General features: G+C 34.1%; 1 protein-coding gene across 5 annotated transcripts in view; it reads left to right on the top strand.

The window, feature by feature from the left end:
• The window catches only part of NBEA (neurobeachin), a 472,765-nt gene that overhangs the window by 126,096 nt on the left and 329,346 nt on the right, over positions 1 to 17,323 (top strand). For all 5 annotated transcript variants that reach the window (XM_090133132.1, XM_090133143.1, XM_090133133.1 and 2 more), the window contains exons 14-20: positions 6,623 to 6,702; positions 7,475 to 7,537; positions 7,646 to 7,743; positions 8,708 to 8,800; positions 11,763 to 11,871; positions 16,569 to 16,650; positions 16,892 to 17,015. In XM_090133132.1, the coding sequence (XP_089989258.1) occupies positions 6,623 to 6,702; positions 7,475 to 7,537; positions 7,646 to 7,743; positions 8,708 to 8,800; positions 11,763 to 11,871; positions 16,569 to 16,650; positions 16,892 to 17,015 (649 nt within the window). The remainder of the gene's footprint in view (positions 1 to 6,622; positions 6,703 to 7,474; positions 7,538 to 7,645; positions 7,744 to 8,707; positions 8,801 to 11,762; positions 11,872 to 16,568; positions 16,651 to 16,891; positions 17,016 to 17,323) is intronic.

The raw sequence follows: 17,323 nt of genomic DNA, 5'->3' as shown, positions 1-17,323 counted from the left end.
GGAATAGTAAACTCTTTTATTTGTGTCAATTTCAGACTAGAGACATCTTCTATTTCTTTAAGGATGCAACCAGATAGGTCCCTGAAAGGTAATCAGATAATGCAGATTACTGCTTGTTTGTTGTAGCAGTACAACAAAAATCATAATTCCTAAGGCCTGCATAGTGTAGTTGGGAAAGCATTCAGTAAATGGTGAGGCAATGTACATTTTCAGCATACAGATTTTTAGCCACTACATCTGCATTTCCACTTTTTTGAGTTAGATTTACAGACAATATTGCCTTTTTTTTCAAATTACATCTTTCTTCTTTCTTCCTTATCCTCTTCCCTGTTGTTTAATCTGCAGAAGGTCTTATGAAAGAAAGTACTTTGTCATATTTCTCATCTAAAAATGGGCATTGCACTGAGTTGAAACTTGTTGGCTTATCAGGAAAGATGATCAGTGAGGTGATACTGTATCAGCAAATCACATAGCTACGGCTCTTTGTCCATGTGAATCAGCAGTCGGACTTCTTGCTCTTATGTTACACGTGGCAAGTGGTTTGATGATTTGCAAGTAAATGACTGTGGAAATATAATTGCTGATTTGATGGGTTGCTGACATTAATTTCATATTGACTTAATCTTAGTTATTTTATCCAACTCATATTAATTACTTTCATCAATTGATAAAATTCTTGAAAACTTCTCAAAATGTTTGATTGCCTGGATATTAGTTTTCTTCACTTAGACATTATCCTTTCTTTTATCATTAACTGCAGTTTAGCAACATGTTTTGTGGCTCTGGTGGATTCAAGGTGATAATCTTAGAATACTATAAATAGAAAAAGCTGTAGATAATATTACCTAATGCTTTTTCTTTACATCTCTGTTTTCAGCAATTCATAGCTTCCCCAACTTTTGTAATTTGGAAAATTAAACTATTCCAGAATGTTGTTTTTGTGTTGATTTCATTAGACTGCATGCAGCTACTACGCAACATATTCTCTGCACGTTTTATCATTTGTTACAAAGTAAAAAGAAGTTTGTAAGAAACAGAAAAGTATCATAATAGGAGAAAATCACAGTATGGATTAGTTTGAAAGGGAACTTAAAGCCTCTGAAGTTCCAACTCCCTGCGGTGCCCTGCCATGGGCTGGATTGCCACCCACCAGATCAGGCTGTCCGGGGCCACATCTAATCCTGAGCATTTCCAAGGAGGGGGCATCTGGGCATCCTGTGCCACTGCCTCACCACTCTCTGAGTAAACTGTCAGATCTGAACCAACTTTTTTTTTTTTTTTTTTTTTTTTTCAGTTCAAAACTATTTCCCCTTGTCCTGTCACTAGATGCCCTTATAAAAAGTCCCTCTCCAGCCTTTATATAGGCCCCTTTCAGGTACTGCAAGGCTGCTGTAACATTCCCCTTGAGGGTTTTCTCTTCTCACAGCTGAAGAGCCCCAGCTCTCTCAGCCTGTCTTCGTAGGGGAGGAGCTCCAACAGCTCCTTGTCCTTCTTGTGGTAGGAGCCCCAGAACTGGGCATAGTACTCCAGGAGGGGTCTCACGAGGGCAGAGTAGAGGGGCAGAGTCACCGTCCTCAACCTTCTGGTCACACTTCTCTTGATGCAACCCAAGATACTTTTGGCTTTCTGGGCTGCAAGCACGCATTGCCAACTCATGTTGAATCTTTCATCAGCTGACACTCCCAATCCTCCTCAGGGTTGTTCTCAAGCCATTCTTGACCCAACCTGTATCTGTGCTTGGGATTGCCTCAAGCCAGGTGCAGGACTTTGCTCCTGGACTTGTTGAACTTCAAGAGGTTGGCATGGGCTCACCTCTCAAGCCTGTGCAGGTCCTTCTGGATAACATCCCTTCCGTCCAGCATGTCAACTGCACCACTCAGCTTGGTGTTGTCTGCAGTGAGGGTGCAATGAGGGTGCACTCACTGTCCATGTCACCTACAAAGGTAACACCAATCCCAGCCCTAAACCCTGAAAAACACCACTCATCACTGGTCTCCATTTAGACATTGAGCTGTTGACTGCAACTCTCTGAGTGCAACCATCCAGCCAATTTCTTATCCAGAGGGCGGTCCATCTGTCAAATCTATTTTTCTCAAGTTCAGCGACCAGGATGACATGTGGGATAGTGTCAAATGCTTTGCACAAGTCCAGTTAGATGACATCTGTTGCCCTTCCTTTATCCACAGGCATGACTTCTCGTGGTTAAGCCATGCTGGTTACCACCGATCACCTCATTATTATTTTCCATGTGCCTTAGTGGGACTTTCAGGAGGATCTGCTCCATGATCTTGCCAGGGTCAGAGGTGAGACTGACTGGCCTGTAATTCCCTATATCTTCTTTTTTTCTCTTCTTGAAAATGGGGGTTATTTTTCCCTGAAGTTGCACTAGCCCTCTGAATAAGTCCATGGCCCTTCTCTGGACCCTTTTTAATAGGTCAGCTCACATTGAGTTTTTCATCCATCAACACCCTCAAGTCCTTCTCAATATACTCACTGTCTAGCCTGTACTTGTGTTTGGTATGGCCTGCAGGACTTTGTGCTTGACCTTGTTAAACTTCATTAAGTTTGTATGGGCCCACCTCTTGAGCCTGTCATGGTCCCTCTGGGTGGCATCTCATCCCTCCAGCATTTCAAAATGGCATATCTCCTTATTGGAGACAGTTGAAACTCTAAGCTAATTTGACAGCAGACTTTTCAAACCTGAAGGAAACAGTAATATAAATCTTAACAATAACAGAAATTTGACAGTGTTATACTATTTTCAGATAAGTTGATATCTTTTAAAAATGTAAGCTTAGTTACACAGCTATCTGAATTGCATATTGCTTGCGTCTTGTATGGGAGCACCGTTTTTTAGGCAGAGATAGTTTGCTTTGCTCTTACATACATACAAGTTTTTTGCTTCAAGATCCTATTGCCTTCCTGTGTCTTAATACAGCACCAAGTGGGTAAATTTCCTGTACTGACAGTTTAGTGTACCCCATTTAAAGCCAAACTGTCTGAATATTGAAGCTTTTTGTTAGGCTAATGCTGTTTTCTTTAAAAAATGTGGAAGTTCAACCATTGCTTCTTCTGGTAGTCAGCTTTTAAAATAGGAGGTGTAAACACTTGGAATTATTTGATAAACTCAAATACTTGTTTCAAATTTGTTTTCTATAATCTCTTTCATTATTGCTTTCTTATTTCAAACTGATATCTCTTCTTGGATTTAGTATGCTAAATTTGTATTGTGTTTTTTTTTCCTTCTCAAGTATCAGAAGCACTTTTTCAAAACGTATAGTTTCTTCATATTTTTTTCATAATTTCGATTGATCATTTTCTATTTCATATGCAGTTAGACACACATATATGGATCAATATTTTTTTAATCTTAAAACTATGGATTTTACTTTCTTATTTTACTCTTCTTTGTTTGCTTGCTTTTGATTCAGTTATCAGTTGTAAATAGATGTCAAGAAAAGCTGACTTGTGTTTGATGAAGGCCATGTTAAAGTAAACCATTGAAATAACTCTAGCATCAAGAAGAGCAGCATAAGTAAAATCAATTTCCACAGGAAACAATCTCCAATGTTGATTATGTTTTACATTTTGCACTCGAACTATGATTATAGCTATTCTCTTGATTTGCCACATAAATGCCTTTAACATTTTGTTAAATTTTACAGAATAAGATGTGAAGATGCAAGACCATAAAGTTTTCAAATGTTTGCAGCATCTAAAGATTGCCTGTGAAGCAGGCAATTGAGTAAAAATTGCTTAGTGGTAGTTTCTTTCCTTAATTATTTTCTTCTGTGGATTTTGGATACAAATAGGATAAGTGGAGAATTATTTAACTCCTCTTATCTTGCTATGCAAAGTGATGTATTTCAATGATAATACTTAAAACTATTAGAGAAATCTTCACATTACATTATCAGTCTTTTTGTTTGAGGGTTCATCTTTTCAAAATACATACCAGAGTGATATTTAAAGGAATGTCAAGCCATGAGTGGATTTGAGAAGGTGCATATACTATCTGTGACAGACAAAAAAATTTAGGCATGCTTTTGTTACTTTAATCTTTGGATGTATATATAGGCTGTTGGGCTTTTAAACATTTTTTAAACAACTACAACATTTCTGAACTTAAAAAAAATTACTTATATCGCTGACTTAATTTTTTGTACAGTTTTGTAAATTTCAGGGGAAAAAAAATGCCTATGGGGATATTTATGCCTTCAAAATCCTTTGCTGGAATTGTTTAACAACTGCATGATATTCTCTGAAAACATCAATGTGCTGAGAGTGGTACAGCACTGAGTGAACAAAAAAAGTCTGATGTAGCTCATGTGCTTCCTGCAATAAATAAATACATATAGAATCTAAAAGCAGGAAATGATTTAATGACTCATTGTGACGTGGAATAAAGAAGGCATCTTTTGTTTTTGACAAGTTACAAGTTACTATTTTGTATAAGGACTTATGGCTCCTGTACAGAATAAATTATACAATTTTTGTCAATAATGCATTTTTAACAATCCTTCTTTAACTGGTAATGACGTCAGAAAGACTGATGAAGTTACAAATTGCAGTGGCAATTTGTTTTAGGTACCTTAAAAAATCCCAGATTTGTTATGTTCAATCTATATTAGGTGAATGTTGCATTACTCTTTCTGCAGTCCTTTCTTCCAGTATTTGTAGCTACTCAGCTTCCAGTTTCTCTAGCTTGTTCTTTTTCTCTGCCAGTCCTCTTTTAATTTCAAAGTATTGAAGTATTTTGAGTAGAAGCTATCTGTTTTTTCCTAACTCAAAGGCAATGAATATTCAAGGTGCAACTAACAAACAAGGAATAAATAGCAGTGAAGGATTGAAAACATTATTGTGCTGGTTGGCATATAACCTGCAAGCAGAAATGCCTTTTGTGTTCCTTGTGTGTTGAAGAACTGAAAAGGGCTCTCCCATATCTCCAGAGAAACTATGGGTATTTGAATAAGAAGTATGAAACTCAAGTACCTTTCGACAGTTCATTTGGGATATCTTTTTAATCCTTTCTTGAAATTTCTGTTACAGAAATGTTTTGCAGAGCTCTCCACTGACTTAGTGTTCCACTTTCTGTTTCCATAATTACGGTCTTTCAGGAGAGACAAAACACCTTGTTTTTTAGGCCTGGTTTTCAGATATTGTCTGATATGAATCCTGATAGAGTGTAGGAGGAAAGAGGAAACGTGAAGACACAGGTTTCTGTGATACAGTTAGAGGAGTCAATTCTGCATTTCAGTTAGGGGAAAAAAATAAATGCTGGCTAGAAACAAACCAGAAAAACGTGTGCTTTTTAATGTACTGCATTTAGTAGCAAAATGTCCAATTGTTTTAATGATAGGCATTTCATAGTACCATTAGATAGTATTCAAGAAAACAGTTCCTGTAGCATCAAAGCCTATATACTAGATTGTACTTGCTGTTGTTGCATGTGATGGTAGGAGAAGAAGGCTGAGACTTATTTGCTTCTTTCAGAAAAGTACCCAGTTCTTCTCTCTCTCCCATACAGAGCAGGGAAGAAAACTTGAGGGAATCAGCTACTCTTTTTCTTCCATCTCACCTTCAAGCAGAAATGTGAATTAACTGTGAATCTGTAAATTAACCTTCATCAACATTCACTGTACAAAATCTAAGACTGGCACACATTGTTTGAAAAGTAGGAATTTTAAAAAGAAATTTCCAGTTCAACCTTAGCTATTTATGAAAGGGGAGAATGTAGTATCCATACAGCAAGGTTCAAGTGAATATAGTTGTTTTAGCTCTTTGTTTCTTACTCGGTGTTTTGGTTACTTTTCTTTTACTATTATACTTCCGCAAGCACATTTTTTTCAGGATAAAGAATTACAGACAGTCTTTCTGGTGGCTTAAATTTAACATTTTTATTTGCAAACCCTTAGTTCTCTTTGATTAAATGGCTTCAGTTTCTGCTTGCAGGTAATGGCCATGACTAATATTTCATTAATTCCTGCTCTTTTGGACTTCATTCTTATGGCATTTCACATACTGGCTTAGTTGTTCTGAGTGATTGTCATCACATTTTACATAAAATTCACCTTTATATTCAGACTCCTGTAAGTTCACAATGTAGATTTCTGTAGGTGTGTCTAAACTACTGTTGAAGTCAGTGGAATTTCACTCAATGTAGACAGTGGAATATTGATTTTTTTATCCTGAATTGGGCATTTTTATCGTGACATTGGGTCAGTTGACTAGGTTTTGTCAATAGAATTGCTGCCTGTATTAGAATTTGCAACTCCCAGCTCATAGAAGAAAATCTATAGAGTATATACCTTAATTTAGCTGTGTGAGTTGCAATCTTGTTATTGCTCTTCATGTTCTTATGTCTTTAACATTTATATATAGACCTATATATACATATCTGGATTTCTTTTTTTTTTTTTTTTTAAGATGAAACTGTACTCAAGTTATATAGTGTTATAAAATGTAATTCTGTAAGGTTTTAAATGATATCATTTGTAAATATGTGCTCTTATATAACGAATAAAATATGAAATCTGTTCTAAGAACTGTGATTTTCTGAAGAAGCTGCAGTTATTAAAGAAATTAGCTTATATTTAAATGTGGTATATTTTGCTTCTTCCAGATGGTCCTCGACCCTCACAGAAAGAAATCATATCACTAAGAGCATTCATGCTTCTGTTCTTGAAACAACTTATATTGAAGGTAAAATAAGTTATTCCAGATGGAAATCTTTGAGACTGTTGCATAGGTTCTTTCTTTTTAGTAATAAGCTCTTCCAGAGTAGTAAATATGTGCTACCTATCAGGTATTATATCTGTTTCTGGTTAATTTTAATGTTGATGCACATACTAACGATGAACATAAGAGTAGAAAATCCATAGAATATTTCTTATTAACGTCGCCAAACTAAGATATATATATTTTATTAAAAGTACTTCCAGAAATAATATGTAATACTGCAGAACTGTTCAGGTACTTGGGCTTATTTTTATGTGAAAATAGATTGATACTAGAAAGATCAAAGGAAAAGGTTGTGGAAGTTGTTAACTTAGTTACTGCTTTATTGGTTTTTAGGTCCTACTGCTGCATGAAAAGTTTAGTACTTTTTCTGGTTACAGATGGTCTTTGAGTTATAATCTGCCATTTGAGGCTTGTCTGGAAAACAGTATTTTCTGCCCCAGCTCATTCCTATAATTTTTTCTGGTTTTGTGTTGGGGCTTTGAGGAGTGACAACAATAGTTGATATCATCTGGGGGTCCACACTATAAGAGTTGTATCTAGCAAGAACAGAAGGCTACATTCAGGCTATTTTGTACTGCCAATGTGATGAGGGAACGAAAGGGAAAAAAATAGAGTAGCTCTTTGAATTTAAATAGTAATTTTATAGGATTATTTGGCTCAGTTCAAGTTTTTCTTAGGCCAAGCATTGAAGAGTGAATTTTCTCTGAAAAAATATCCCATCTCATTTTTTCAGGATCGAGGTGTAAAAGAAGATGAACTGCAGAGCATATTAAATTACTTGCTAACAATGCACGAGGTACATCCCTTTAATTACCTATCCTTTACTGTAATCAATTGTACGATGTCTATGAGAAGCCTGCTGTAGAGGTTAGTTTGTAGAATAACATTGGTGCTTGTCATACAGGATGAAAATATTCATGATGTGCTGCAGCTGCTGGTGGCACTAATGTCTGAACATCCAGCATCCATGATACCTGCCTTTGATCAGAGAAATGGGATACGGTAAGACAGCGAAGTGAGAAAACATTTTAAAAGCAGTTTCAGTATTATCACTCCCCAGATTTCTTCTTTTTCACAATATCACACATGATGATTTTTCAAGAATTTTAGTTATTTAAGCTATAACTTCAGAAATAGACTGTTTTGATATCTCAGAGGCAGAAGTTTTCCTCTTGAGATTATCGCTATCATATTTGAAGGTAAATGAACTGCTGTACTTGTTTCTCAGTCTCAAATAGAATATGTAATTAGCAAGAAGCATCAAAAAACCAAGTATCTATCTCAGAATTATTTTGAATACTCTATCTTTGATTGCTCTACATAATTTGGGGAGAAGAAGAGGAAGATGAGAGAGATCATGCCTTAACCCTCTTTAATTTTCTCTGAAAATATTTTAAAAAATATCTGTGGAATTTATATGTTTATGTAATTGTTCATAGACTCAGTAACTGATCATTACCAGACAAGCAGTATTTCTGTGTTTTTTTTTTTTAATACCTACTTTGGTAATGCATTTTTTTCAGTGTTTATTGCTAATAATTTAATGTTTGCTATAGATTTTTATTTTGTGTTATTGTGAAAGTACTTTGGAAAACAATTGTTTTCTGTAGCATCCAGGTACCACAAGAAACTCCAAGATGTGACTATGTTCCAGTTTTTTCCCTTTGTCTTGAGCCACAGCTGCTCAGCCTGCCTTTGATTTTATTTTTCTGCTATAGAAACATTAGGGAAGTTTTTGCTGTCTGTTTTGAAGCATTGAACTGAGTGACGAGACACCATGCCTCTGACCCAAAGAATTTGTGATCAAATTCTTATGCTGTGCTTGTTGTTTTAGTGTATCCTTTCATTTTGTGTAAATGGTTGAGTTTATTATTATTTCATAACCTCATTATAAAATATTACTGTTCAGTGAAAAACAAGTTGTAAGTGTGATGTTTAAAGTATTGAATTTGTTCTCCTTTTTTAGAGTAATTTATAAACTTTTGGCTTCCAAAAGTGAGAGTATATGGGTGCAAGCTTTGAAAGTCCTTGGATATTTTCTCAAACACTTGGGTCATAAGTAAGTGTAATTTTAAAATTATTGTAGTAGTGTACGTTAGTTCACAGATCTTGTCCTTTTGTCATAATTGCCTTAATTAATTTGATAGTCTTCAGAAATAACTTAAAGTTTTCTAAGTTTTTTTATTTAATAATGTGCAGCTGATGTCTTTATACTGTAAGAAAAAATAAGTCTTGTAGTTAACTTGTTCCTATAATGACGTTTGAAAAATTAGATTGATTATCTGCCAGATGTATTATATACTGAAAATTAAACCTTAAAATTATTTTAAAACATTTTCCAAAAATACATTTTAACAAATTGTATGTTCAGTTAAAGGTAATAGGAAATATGTGACTGTCATCAAAAATTTGTGACTGAGATTTTCAGTGTCAGTACAGTAAATGTTTTAGGGCAGTACTTTTAAAAATAGCTTTATACTGATGGGAAAGATGAAATAGAATAAGTTATTCCACTGGGAAATGTTCAGAAAGGAAAGTAAACAAAATAAGAAGATGATCAATAAAAAAAAGCACATAAGAATATGCCTCTGCACCAAAGGAAGGAAGAAATAGTCACATTTAAAATGAGCCAGTGTCACAGAATAGGTGTACTGAGTCTCATTTTTCCTCATTTGGAAATAAAAAAGAATTAAAACAGTATTAAAAAGAATTAAATACAGTACTGTGTAACCTGGGCTGCTCACTTTCTCCACTGTATTAAAATATTCCAGTGTGTAGGATGGAAATTAGCAATGCTCTTCACAGTAGACTTCATCATATAAAACCATAGTAGGAAAAGAAGCTTTGAGGTCAGCCGGAGTGCAGTATTGCTAGACACACTTGTCTCAGTAAGGTCAATAAAGTATGACACCATAATTGAGAGACGGTTAACTGAGAACATGCTCACAAATGGGATTTTCTTTTGGAATTGAGCAAGCCAAGTAGTGTTCTGGGAATTGATAAAGCAAATTCTTAGACCACTCAAGAATCTCAAAGGACATTTCTAACATTACTTACTGAAAATCATTCAAATTAATTGAAGTTGGATTAAGTAAAGTACACCAGTTGAAGATTTGATTTGAGGCCTTTTTCCAAATAAGTACATTTGTATAATTCATTTATAACATACCTAGCAAACTAGAGTTTAAGTTAAATAACTTATTTTTCATTGAAATCCATTTGTATGTTCTGCATCTTCCAAGATATCTTTGAATATTCTGTTACTTTCATTTAGGAAAAAAAAAAACAACAAAGCAACCTCTGGGTTATTGGGAAATGTTCACTTTACGGTCGACTTCAGCATGTAAAAATCCTCCTCATTTTAATATTTCACAGCTAATGCCTGTGATATGTGCCCATTTGTGCACACACACACACATCTTCATATGCATGGTTATATAAAACTGTGGTCAAATACAGGATATTCTAAGAAATTATAAAAATGTAAACCACATAAAATTATAAACTACTTATAAATTTATTTTATATTACAGGAAACAGGCATTCTGTTGCAATTCTATTTTAATATGCTAAAGCATAATTGCATAAAGAGATGTTATAATTCATGAAACCTGAAACAATACAATGTTAATAACCAGTGTATGCATGAAAAAGCAATTACCATTCATAGATATTCTGTGCAGATTAAGCTATAGAGTGAATGTAATTGATTACCTGGAGAAGCAACTAGTGATGTGCTGGGAGATTAGTTAAATTATTTGAATTTTCTTTGTGATCTGTGATGATAGCTTATTTTGCCTAACCTTTGAAGGAGGCAAAATCCTGTTCTTTTCCTTCTCTGCCTCCTTGACTTTTCCTACTTCATCACTGAAAACAGTTATAGTCATTTACTTGTGCTTTTTTTTTTTTTTAATCTACACATTTAAATCTTCCTAAAACAGAGTTATATGTGCTTTTACATTTATAATATTCTATTTGAAAATATATATAATCTCAAATACAGCAAAATATAGATACACAATGTATTAACCTGTGCTATATATGCTGTTTAACATTTTTTTTTTCTGCAATGATTAGATATGCTTGTTCTGAAATGTCTTCCATGCACTACCTCATAGCTCACAAGATTGAATACGTGTAGTTTTTCTTATAACTCATGAACTCTAAGCAACCTGATCTAGTTGTAAGTGTCCTTGTTCATTGCAGAGCTATTGGACTTGATGACCTTTAAAGGTCCCTTCCAACTCAAAAGATTCTGTGATAACTCTCTCTTCAGTGTGCAGAAAAGTACACACTGTTATAAGATGTTGCCACTTTCTCTTATGGATATTTGAAAATTATAGTATTCCTTTCAAAAGTTCTAGAACAAATCAGTGTAATTTAAGCCTTTGGTGTTATGATCAGTAATCAGGAAAAGGGACTTTGTAAACTTTTGAATGAACGATTGGGAAACTTCGTTGTATTTTCTTTTATATTGTTTTAAAGCTTTCATGTGGATTACTAATTAATCTGAATAATTATTTTTATTTTGTATTTTTATAGTAGTAGATAAATATAATGATGAAATATACAGTAAGTATTCTATTTATAATGCTGTATCTCATTAAGCAATACTAGTTTTTAGGGACAGATGGAATTCACTGATGTGAACTGCTTTCTTTTCAGCTTTTTAAGATGATATTTTTCTTGGTCCTGACTGTAAAATTCACCTCAATCACTTTGAATTTCATACTTTTTTTGGATTATGGTGTATGAGAATTGTGGGCCATTTTTTTTTAACACAAAAGCACATTCTAAATACACAATTTCTTGCTGAGAACCTTTCTGTATTACTGCAACAGCATTTGTATATTCCTACAATAGCATTCATATTGGGAAAGAAATTATGTTTGATTCATAATATTTACAGAATAACTGGTTATAAAACTCTTCAGTACAACATGAAAATATTTAGCTTTCGTTTTTTTGCATTTACTTTAATATCTTAGACATAGCTGGCATATTTTTATTTTCTCTTTCAGACGAAAGGTTGAAATCATGCATACTCACAGTCTTTTCACTCTTCTTGGAGAAAGGTTGATGCTGCATACAAATACAGTGACGGTTACAACATATAATACGCTTTATGAGGTACAAATTATTAAACATACAGATTTTAATCTCTGTGGTAAAATTTATGGCTGAATTAAATTTTTATATTAGCTTTTAATACTCTGTGCTTTGAAATATTCTGATTTGCAAGACATCTGAGAAAATTTTAGATAGAAATTTTAAGAAAGATCACTTTGGCTCAGTATTTTGCCACACTCAGCTAAACAGGAGTTAGCAATGTTTGAGGTGGCCAAGAAGGTCAGTGGCATCCTGGCTTGTATCAGAAATATGTTGCCAGCAGGAGCAGGGAAGTGATTGTCCATCTGTACTCAGCTCTGGTGAGGCTGCACCTGGAGTACTGTGTTCAGTTTTGGGCCTCTCACTACAAGAAAGACATTGAGGCCCTGGAACGTGTCCATAGAAGGGCAACAAAGCAGGTGAGGGATCTGGAGCACAAGTCTTATGAGGAGCAGCTAGTGGAACTGGGATTGTTTAGTCTGGAGAAGAGGAGGCTCAGGGGAAACCTTAGCGCTCTATACAGCTATCTGAAGGGAGGTTCTGGTTGGGGGGTAGTGGGGGAGAGGGTCAGCGTCTTCTTCCACATAACTGGTGATGGGATGGGAGGGAATGGCCTCAAGTTAGGTGAGGGGGATTCAGGTTGGACATTGGGAAAACTTTCTTCATCAAAAGAGCGGTCAGGCACTGGATTGGGCTGTTCATGGAGGTGATGGAGTCACCATTCCTGTAGATGTTCAAGAAACGTTTAGATGCTGTACTAATGGACAAGGTTTACTGAGAAAGGTTGGTGATAGCTGGATGGTTGGATAATCTTGGAGGTCTTTTCCAACCTTTGTGATTCTATGATTCTATATTTTGACTGTTGTTGGCAATGTCATACTTTTTACATATTCTTTATAAAACCTTATAGTTTTACACAGGGCAATATGGCAATATAATAGATCCTAATACTTAAGATGTTGATCACTTTAAAAAAAGAAAAAAAAAAGGGGGGGACCAGGACCTGAAGCTGCTCTTCTATGCTAAAACTTTTTTTCTTTCGAAAATTGCTGTTTTTCTTTTTCAACTAGTAAACTAGTAGTAAAATGATAGCTGAACAAAGATACTTTCTGAGAAGAGTAAATGTGACTTATAAGCATTTAAATATCCACCAGTTTCTCATAGAGACATAAGTTTTAATGGTGAACAGTTTAACTTATACATTATTGTTCCAAAACCATTTCTGTATGCCTTCAACTGCATACTGTCAAACCTTCAGTTCTTTTTCCTAAAATGACAACTAGATTCTATTCTGAGGACTTTTTCATTGGGGAAAAAAAAGTGTTTTTTTTTTTTTTCTTTCAGACACAGAAAAATGTAGTGGATATTGAGGATTGGTTCCTGAAAAGATATAGGAATACTTCATGAGTGCTTGTATTTAGAGTTCTGAATCTGTGTCATGTAGAAAAGTTTCTGCTATGTTTGTAAATACTTGATCATCATCTGTTTACCAATGACATACTCATATGCCCAGGGATTTTTTGTTGTACGCATCAGATGACTTCTCTGGCTTAGCAAGCTTACTCTGTTGTGGCTTGGCAACTTGAGTCTCTCTGGATGTTCTTCCAACATCTGTAATGATGGCCTCTTAACTTCCCCCAGTTTCTAGAAGATCATCTCGCCCTTTGGAAACCAATTAAAAAAGCATTCATCTCCATCTTCTTTCCTACCGTGTTTCATCTGTCATCTTCAGAAGTAGCACAGCCCTCTTTTTTATATTTTCCTGTGCGCGATATTATATCTGCAACTGATTTTCAAGATACAATCTTTGGACTTCGTAAAATCTGAACAGATAGAGCAAGAATAATCCTATCTAATCTTGGTCCAGCAATCCTATGACAGACTCTGACAATTTGTTTCGTAAAAAGTATTTTACCAGATGACACTGTAAATTTCATAGTGAAAAGATCTAAATGTGCTCTTACCAAATTTACTCAACCTGTCTGTGTGAAGGAATTGAGCCCCAAATTGTATATCCTCCAAATTCCCAGTTAGACTGTTAATACGTGAATCATTGACTTACTTCCAAACTAATATTAGTTGTTACACAATATGATGTATAAGCAATATGCTAATTTGTTGGATTTTACAAGTGTGGTTAAAAGAAAATAAAATCAAAAAAGACCCCACAGAAAATTAATATCTTTAAACCTACTATCTGAAGTCTTCACACATGAACATGCTCAGTTGAGAATATTGAGTTGGTATAGTTAAATTTCAGTCACTTTGAAAAAGCAACTTTCTGCTCCAATTTTAAGGGATTAAGAGAAGGAACTTTATAAAAGTACCTAAATGCCTTCAGTTCAGGTACACAAGTATTTGTCTTGAATCTTATGATTTTTGAGCATACTATTTGACCTTATTGACTCTCAATATCAGTTTTCACTCATACTTTGATATCACCTAATTTAATACATTTCTGATAATGCTGTGAATCCATCCATACACACTTGTTTTCAATCTGCATGTAGCAGATTAAAGTTCTTTGAGAACTGGGAAGATGCATGAGTGACTAATTGTAACTCAAATGCACTTCAAAGCTTAAGTTTCCAGTTATGTTAGCTTATAGTTAGGGTAGAGCCATGGGACCACAGCAGAACAAAAGATTTATCCATGGACTGTTGTAGTTATTCTAAATATTCTCTTACAAGCAAGCATTTGCATTCTATATTAAACATCAATATGTAAAAACCTACTCAAAGATAGTGTGTTTACAAATGATATTAGTTTGATTATTGATTAATGAATGAGCTAAGGGTATGCTTCAAAATAAATATGAATTACTAGTGAAATGATTTAATTATATGTTTTGTTTATGTAGTTGCTTAAATACGTTTCTCGGAAATCCAGCATTAATACCACAAAACTTTTAGCTTACTCTTCAGAGTTGCAAATGTATGCAACTGTAGAACCAGTGACAGGTAGCCTGCTGCAAAACATATGTGGTTTTGCCTCAATACAGACTAATTAATTTTTCAGGGACAATTTGTGAAACAGGAGACTGATCTGTCTTTGTCATTATGTCAGATAACATGGCTATTCCTATGTAATGCAGTATATGACTACTCCTCTCTCTGAGCTGAGGAAAACAAAATCCATTTTCAAGAAATATTAGGTTTGGATACGGAAGGAATATAAGAAAATATCTTTGGATATATGGTGTTCAGGAAAGAATTTTTGATCAGTGAATAGGAAGTTTATGAATGAAGGATATTTTTAGAAAATGCAGTTTTCTTAAAAAGATATTGTTTATTAAAATCTTTTTATGTTCAAATGATATTCTCTTAAATTAGCAGAATAGAAAAATTAGCTTGGAAGGAACTTCTGGAGGTTGCCTAGGTTAACTTCCTGCTCAAGGCACTGCGAACTTTAAAGTTTTTTCATGTTGCTCAGCATCCTCCTCAGGCAAATTTTGACTACTGTCTCTTGTTCTTTATTTCTGAAATTTTCATTCCAATTCTGAGATTTCCTAATTTTGACATGTTTCTTAATGCAGCATTAAAATCAGAACTGCAGTTTTCTGAAGGGTGATGAGTATTTTCAAACTCTTTCAGAATCCTACCACAGATTTACGAAATTAATGCCAAGTTAACATAGCAGAAATGCTGAGATAATCTACGTACTGCTAGAAATTCACTTTAGTTTATTATTATCATTTATTGCTACTGCAGAGACAATATATCTGATCTGATTTCACTTCTTGGAAAAAAATGTGTTTGTTTTGAGGGTGATAATGGGAGGGTTGATTGTTGGATCTATCTCACATTCAATATATACACAGGGTATCTTAACTAAACAGAAGTAAACTTTTTAATGAGATACTCTTGCATTTTTAACATGTCCCACCATTAATGGATCTTAAACCAGAATAAGTTATTGATTTCACCAGCTTTCTGATTAAATAGCATTAAGTCACTTTCTACAGATGAAATTTATAGGAAAGCTATTTTTGGCTCACAGCAAGATTTAATCAATCGGCTTCATTTTTAATGCTGGTTGTGAAAACTTCCATAATCTTTGTTTAGTATAAAACATTTTACTAGAGATTTTCTTAAATATAGCTGATGTATTTATTCAACACCTGTATTGCAGTTCATACATTAGAGTTGTTATACACATTTGGTGTATCTTTGAACCAAGACAAATACGTTGATTTTGCTCACTGTAACAAATACATACTCACAGTCCAAACAACAATAAATACAATCTGACAGTAAGTACTCTGTTAATAGGAATTACTTCATTAGGAATTTGCAAATGTTTCAAGCAAAAAAACCCTACCCTTTTTATCTCCAGTGGTCAGGTGTTAAAGGCTTTAAGGAGCTAGAAATTTTGAAGAGATTAAGGCAAAAAGTGAGCATTGGAATAGGATCTTAGGCAATTCTCTTCGCATTGCTAATATGCTTTGTCCTTCTTTGAGAAATAACATTTCAAGTCAAACATGAAGCACAACAAGGAGATTACATTTTTCATAGTGTATCTCTTTAAAACACATTGAGTATTTATTGAGCTACCTAAAACATCAGCTTGATTCTATTCTTGAAGAATAAAAATATTTTCCCAAGATTTTTTATATGAAGTTACAATGTGGCTATGATAAATGGTGACCTTAAAAAAATATTAATAATAAAAATATATGCTGTAGCATTTAATTAAAATGCTAAACTTCTGTGTTTTAGATTTTGACAGAACAAGTATGCACTCAAGTTGTTCATAAACCCCATCCAGAACCAGATTCTACAGTGAAAATACAGAATCCAAGTAAGAATTATATATTATTTTTGAACAATAAAGATATTACCTTGATATTTTATTTTCTTTGAAAGGATGTGGCTCGGGAAGCATGAATAATTAATTAGCATCTATCAGGTGTGTTTGGGTTTCAGTTACTGTTTACATTCGTTTCTGAAATTTAATTTTAATTAGTTTTATGTTAATGTATTTTGTTTTTAAACCAAATGTTTTTAAAATGTGTTATTGTAACTAATTTATTCTTTCAAAGTGATTCTCAAGGTGGTGGCAACACTGTTAAAAAACTCCACACCAAGTGCAGAGCTGATGGAAGTTCGACGTTTATTCTTGTCTGATATGATAAAACTCTTTAGTAATAGCCGTGAAAACAGAAGGTATGTCACTATGGACAGCATTTTCTCATCCTTCACTTGTGGGTAATAGCAATCTGTTGTATTGTACGTAGGATTGTATACTCTACAGTTTAAATGGAATCTATAAAAATAAATGTAATATGTCTGTGGTAATTTTTCCTTATCCCACAAATAGTATTTGGTTATTCTTTTAAGAACATAGTTTAAATTTTTATTGACCCTGATGTATTTTCTAGGTTTTCTCTTACCATTGGAATTACTTTCAGAGTAGATGCACCATGTTACTTTTCTCCTCTTTTAACCATCATAATATTAAAATAAAAAGCTTT

This window comes from Phasianus colchicus, chromosome 1, assembly GCF_987193195.1.
Source record: "Phasianus colchicus chromosome 1, bPhaCol1.hap1.1, whole genome shotgun sequence".
In the NCBI taxonomy this organism is placed as follows: Eukaryota; Metazoa; Chordata; class Aves; order Galliformes; family Phasianidae; genus Phasianus; species Phasianus colchicus.
Note: the sequence above shows the minus strand (reverse complement) of the source record. Positions and strands in the feature narration are given on the sequence as shown.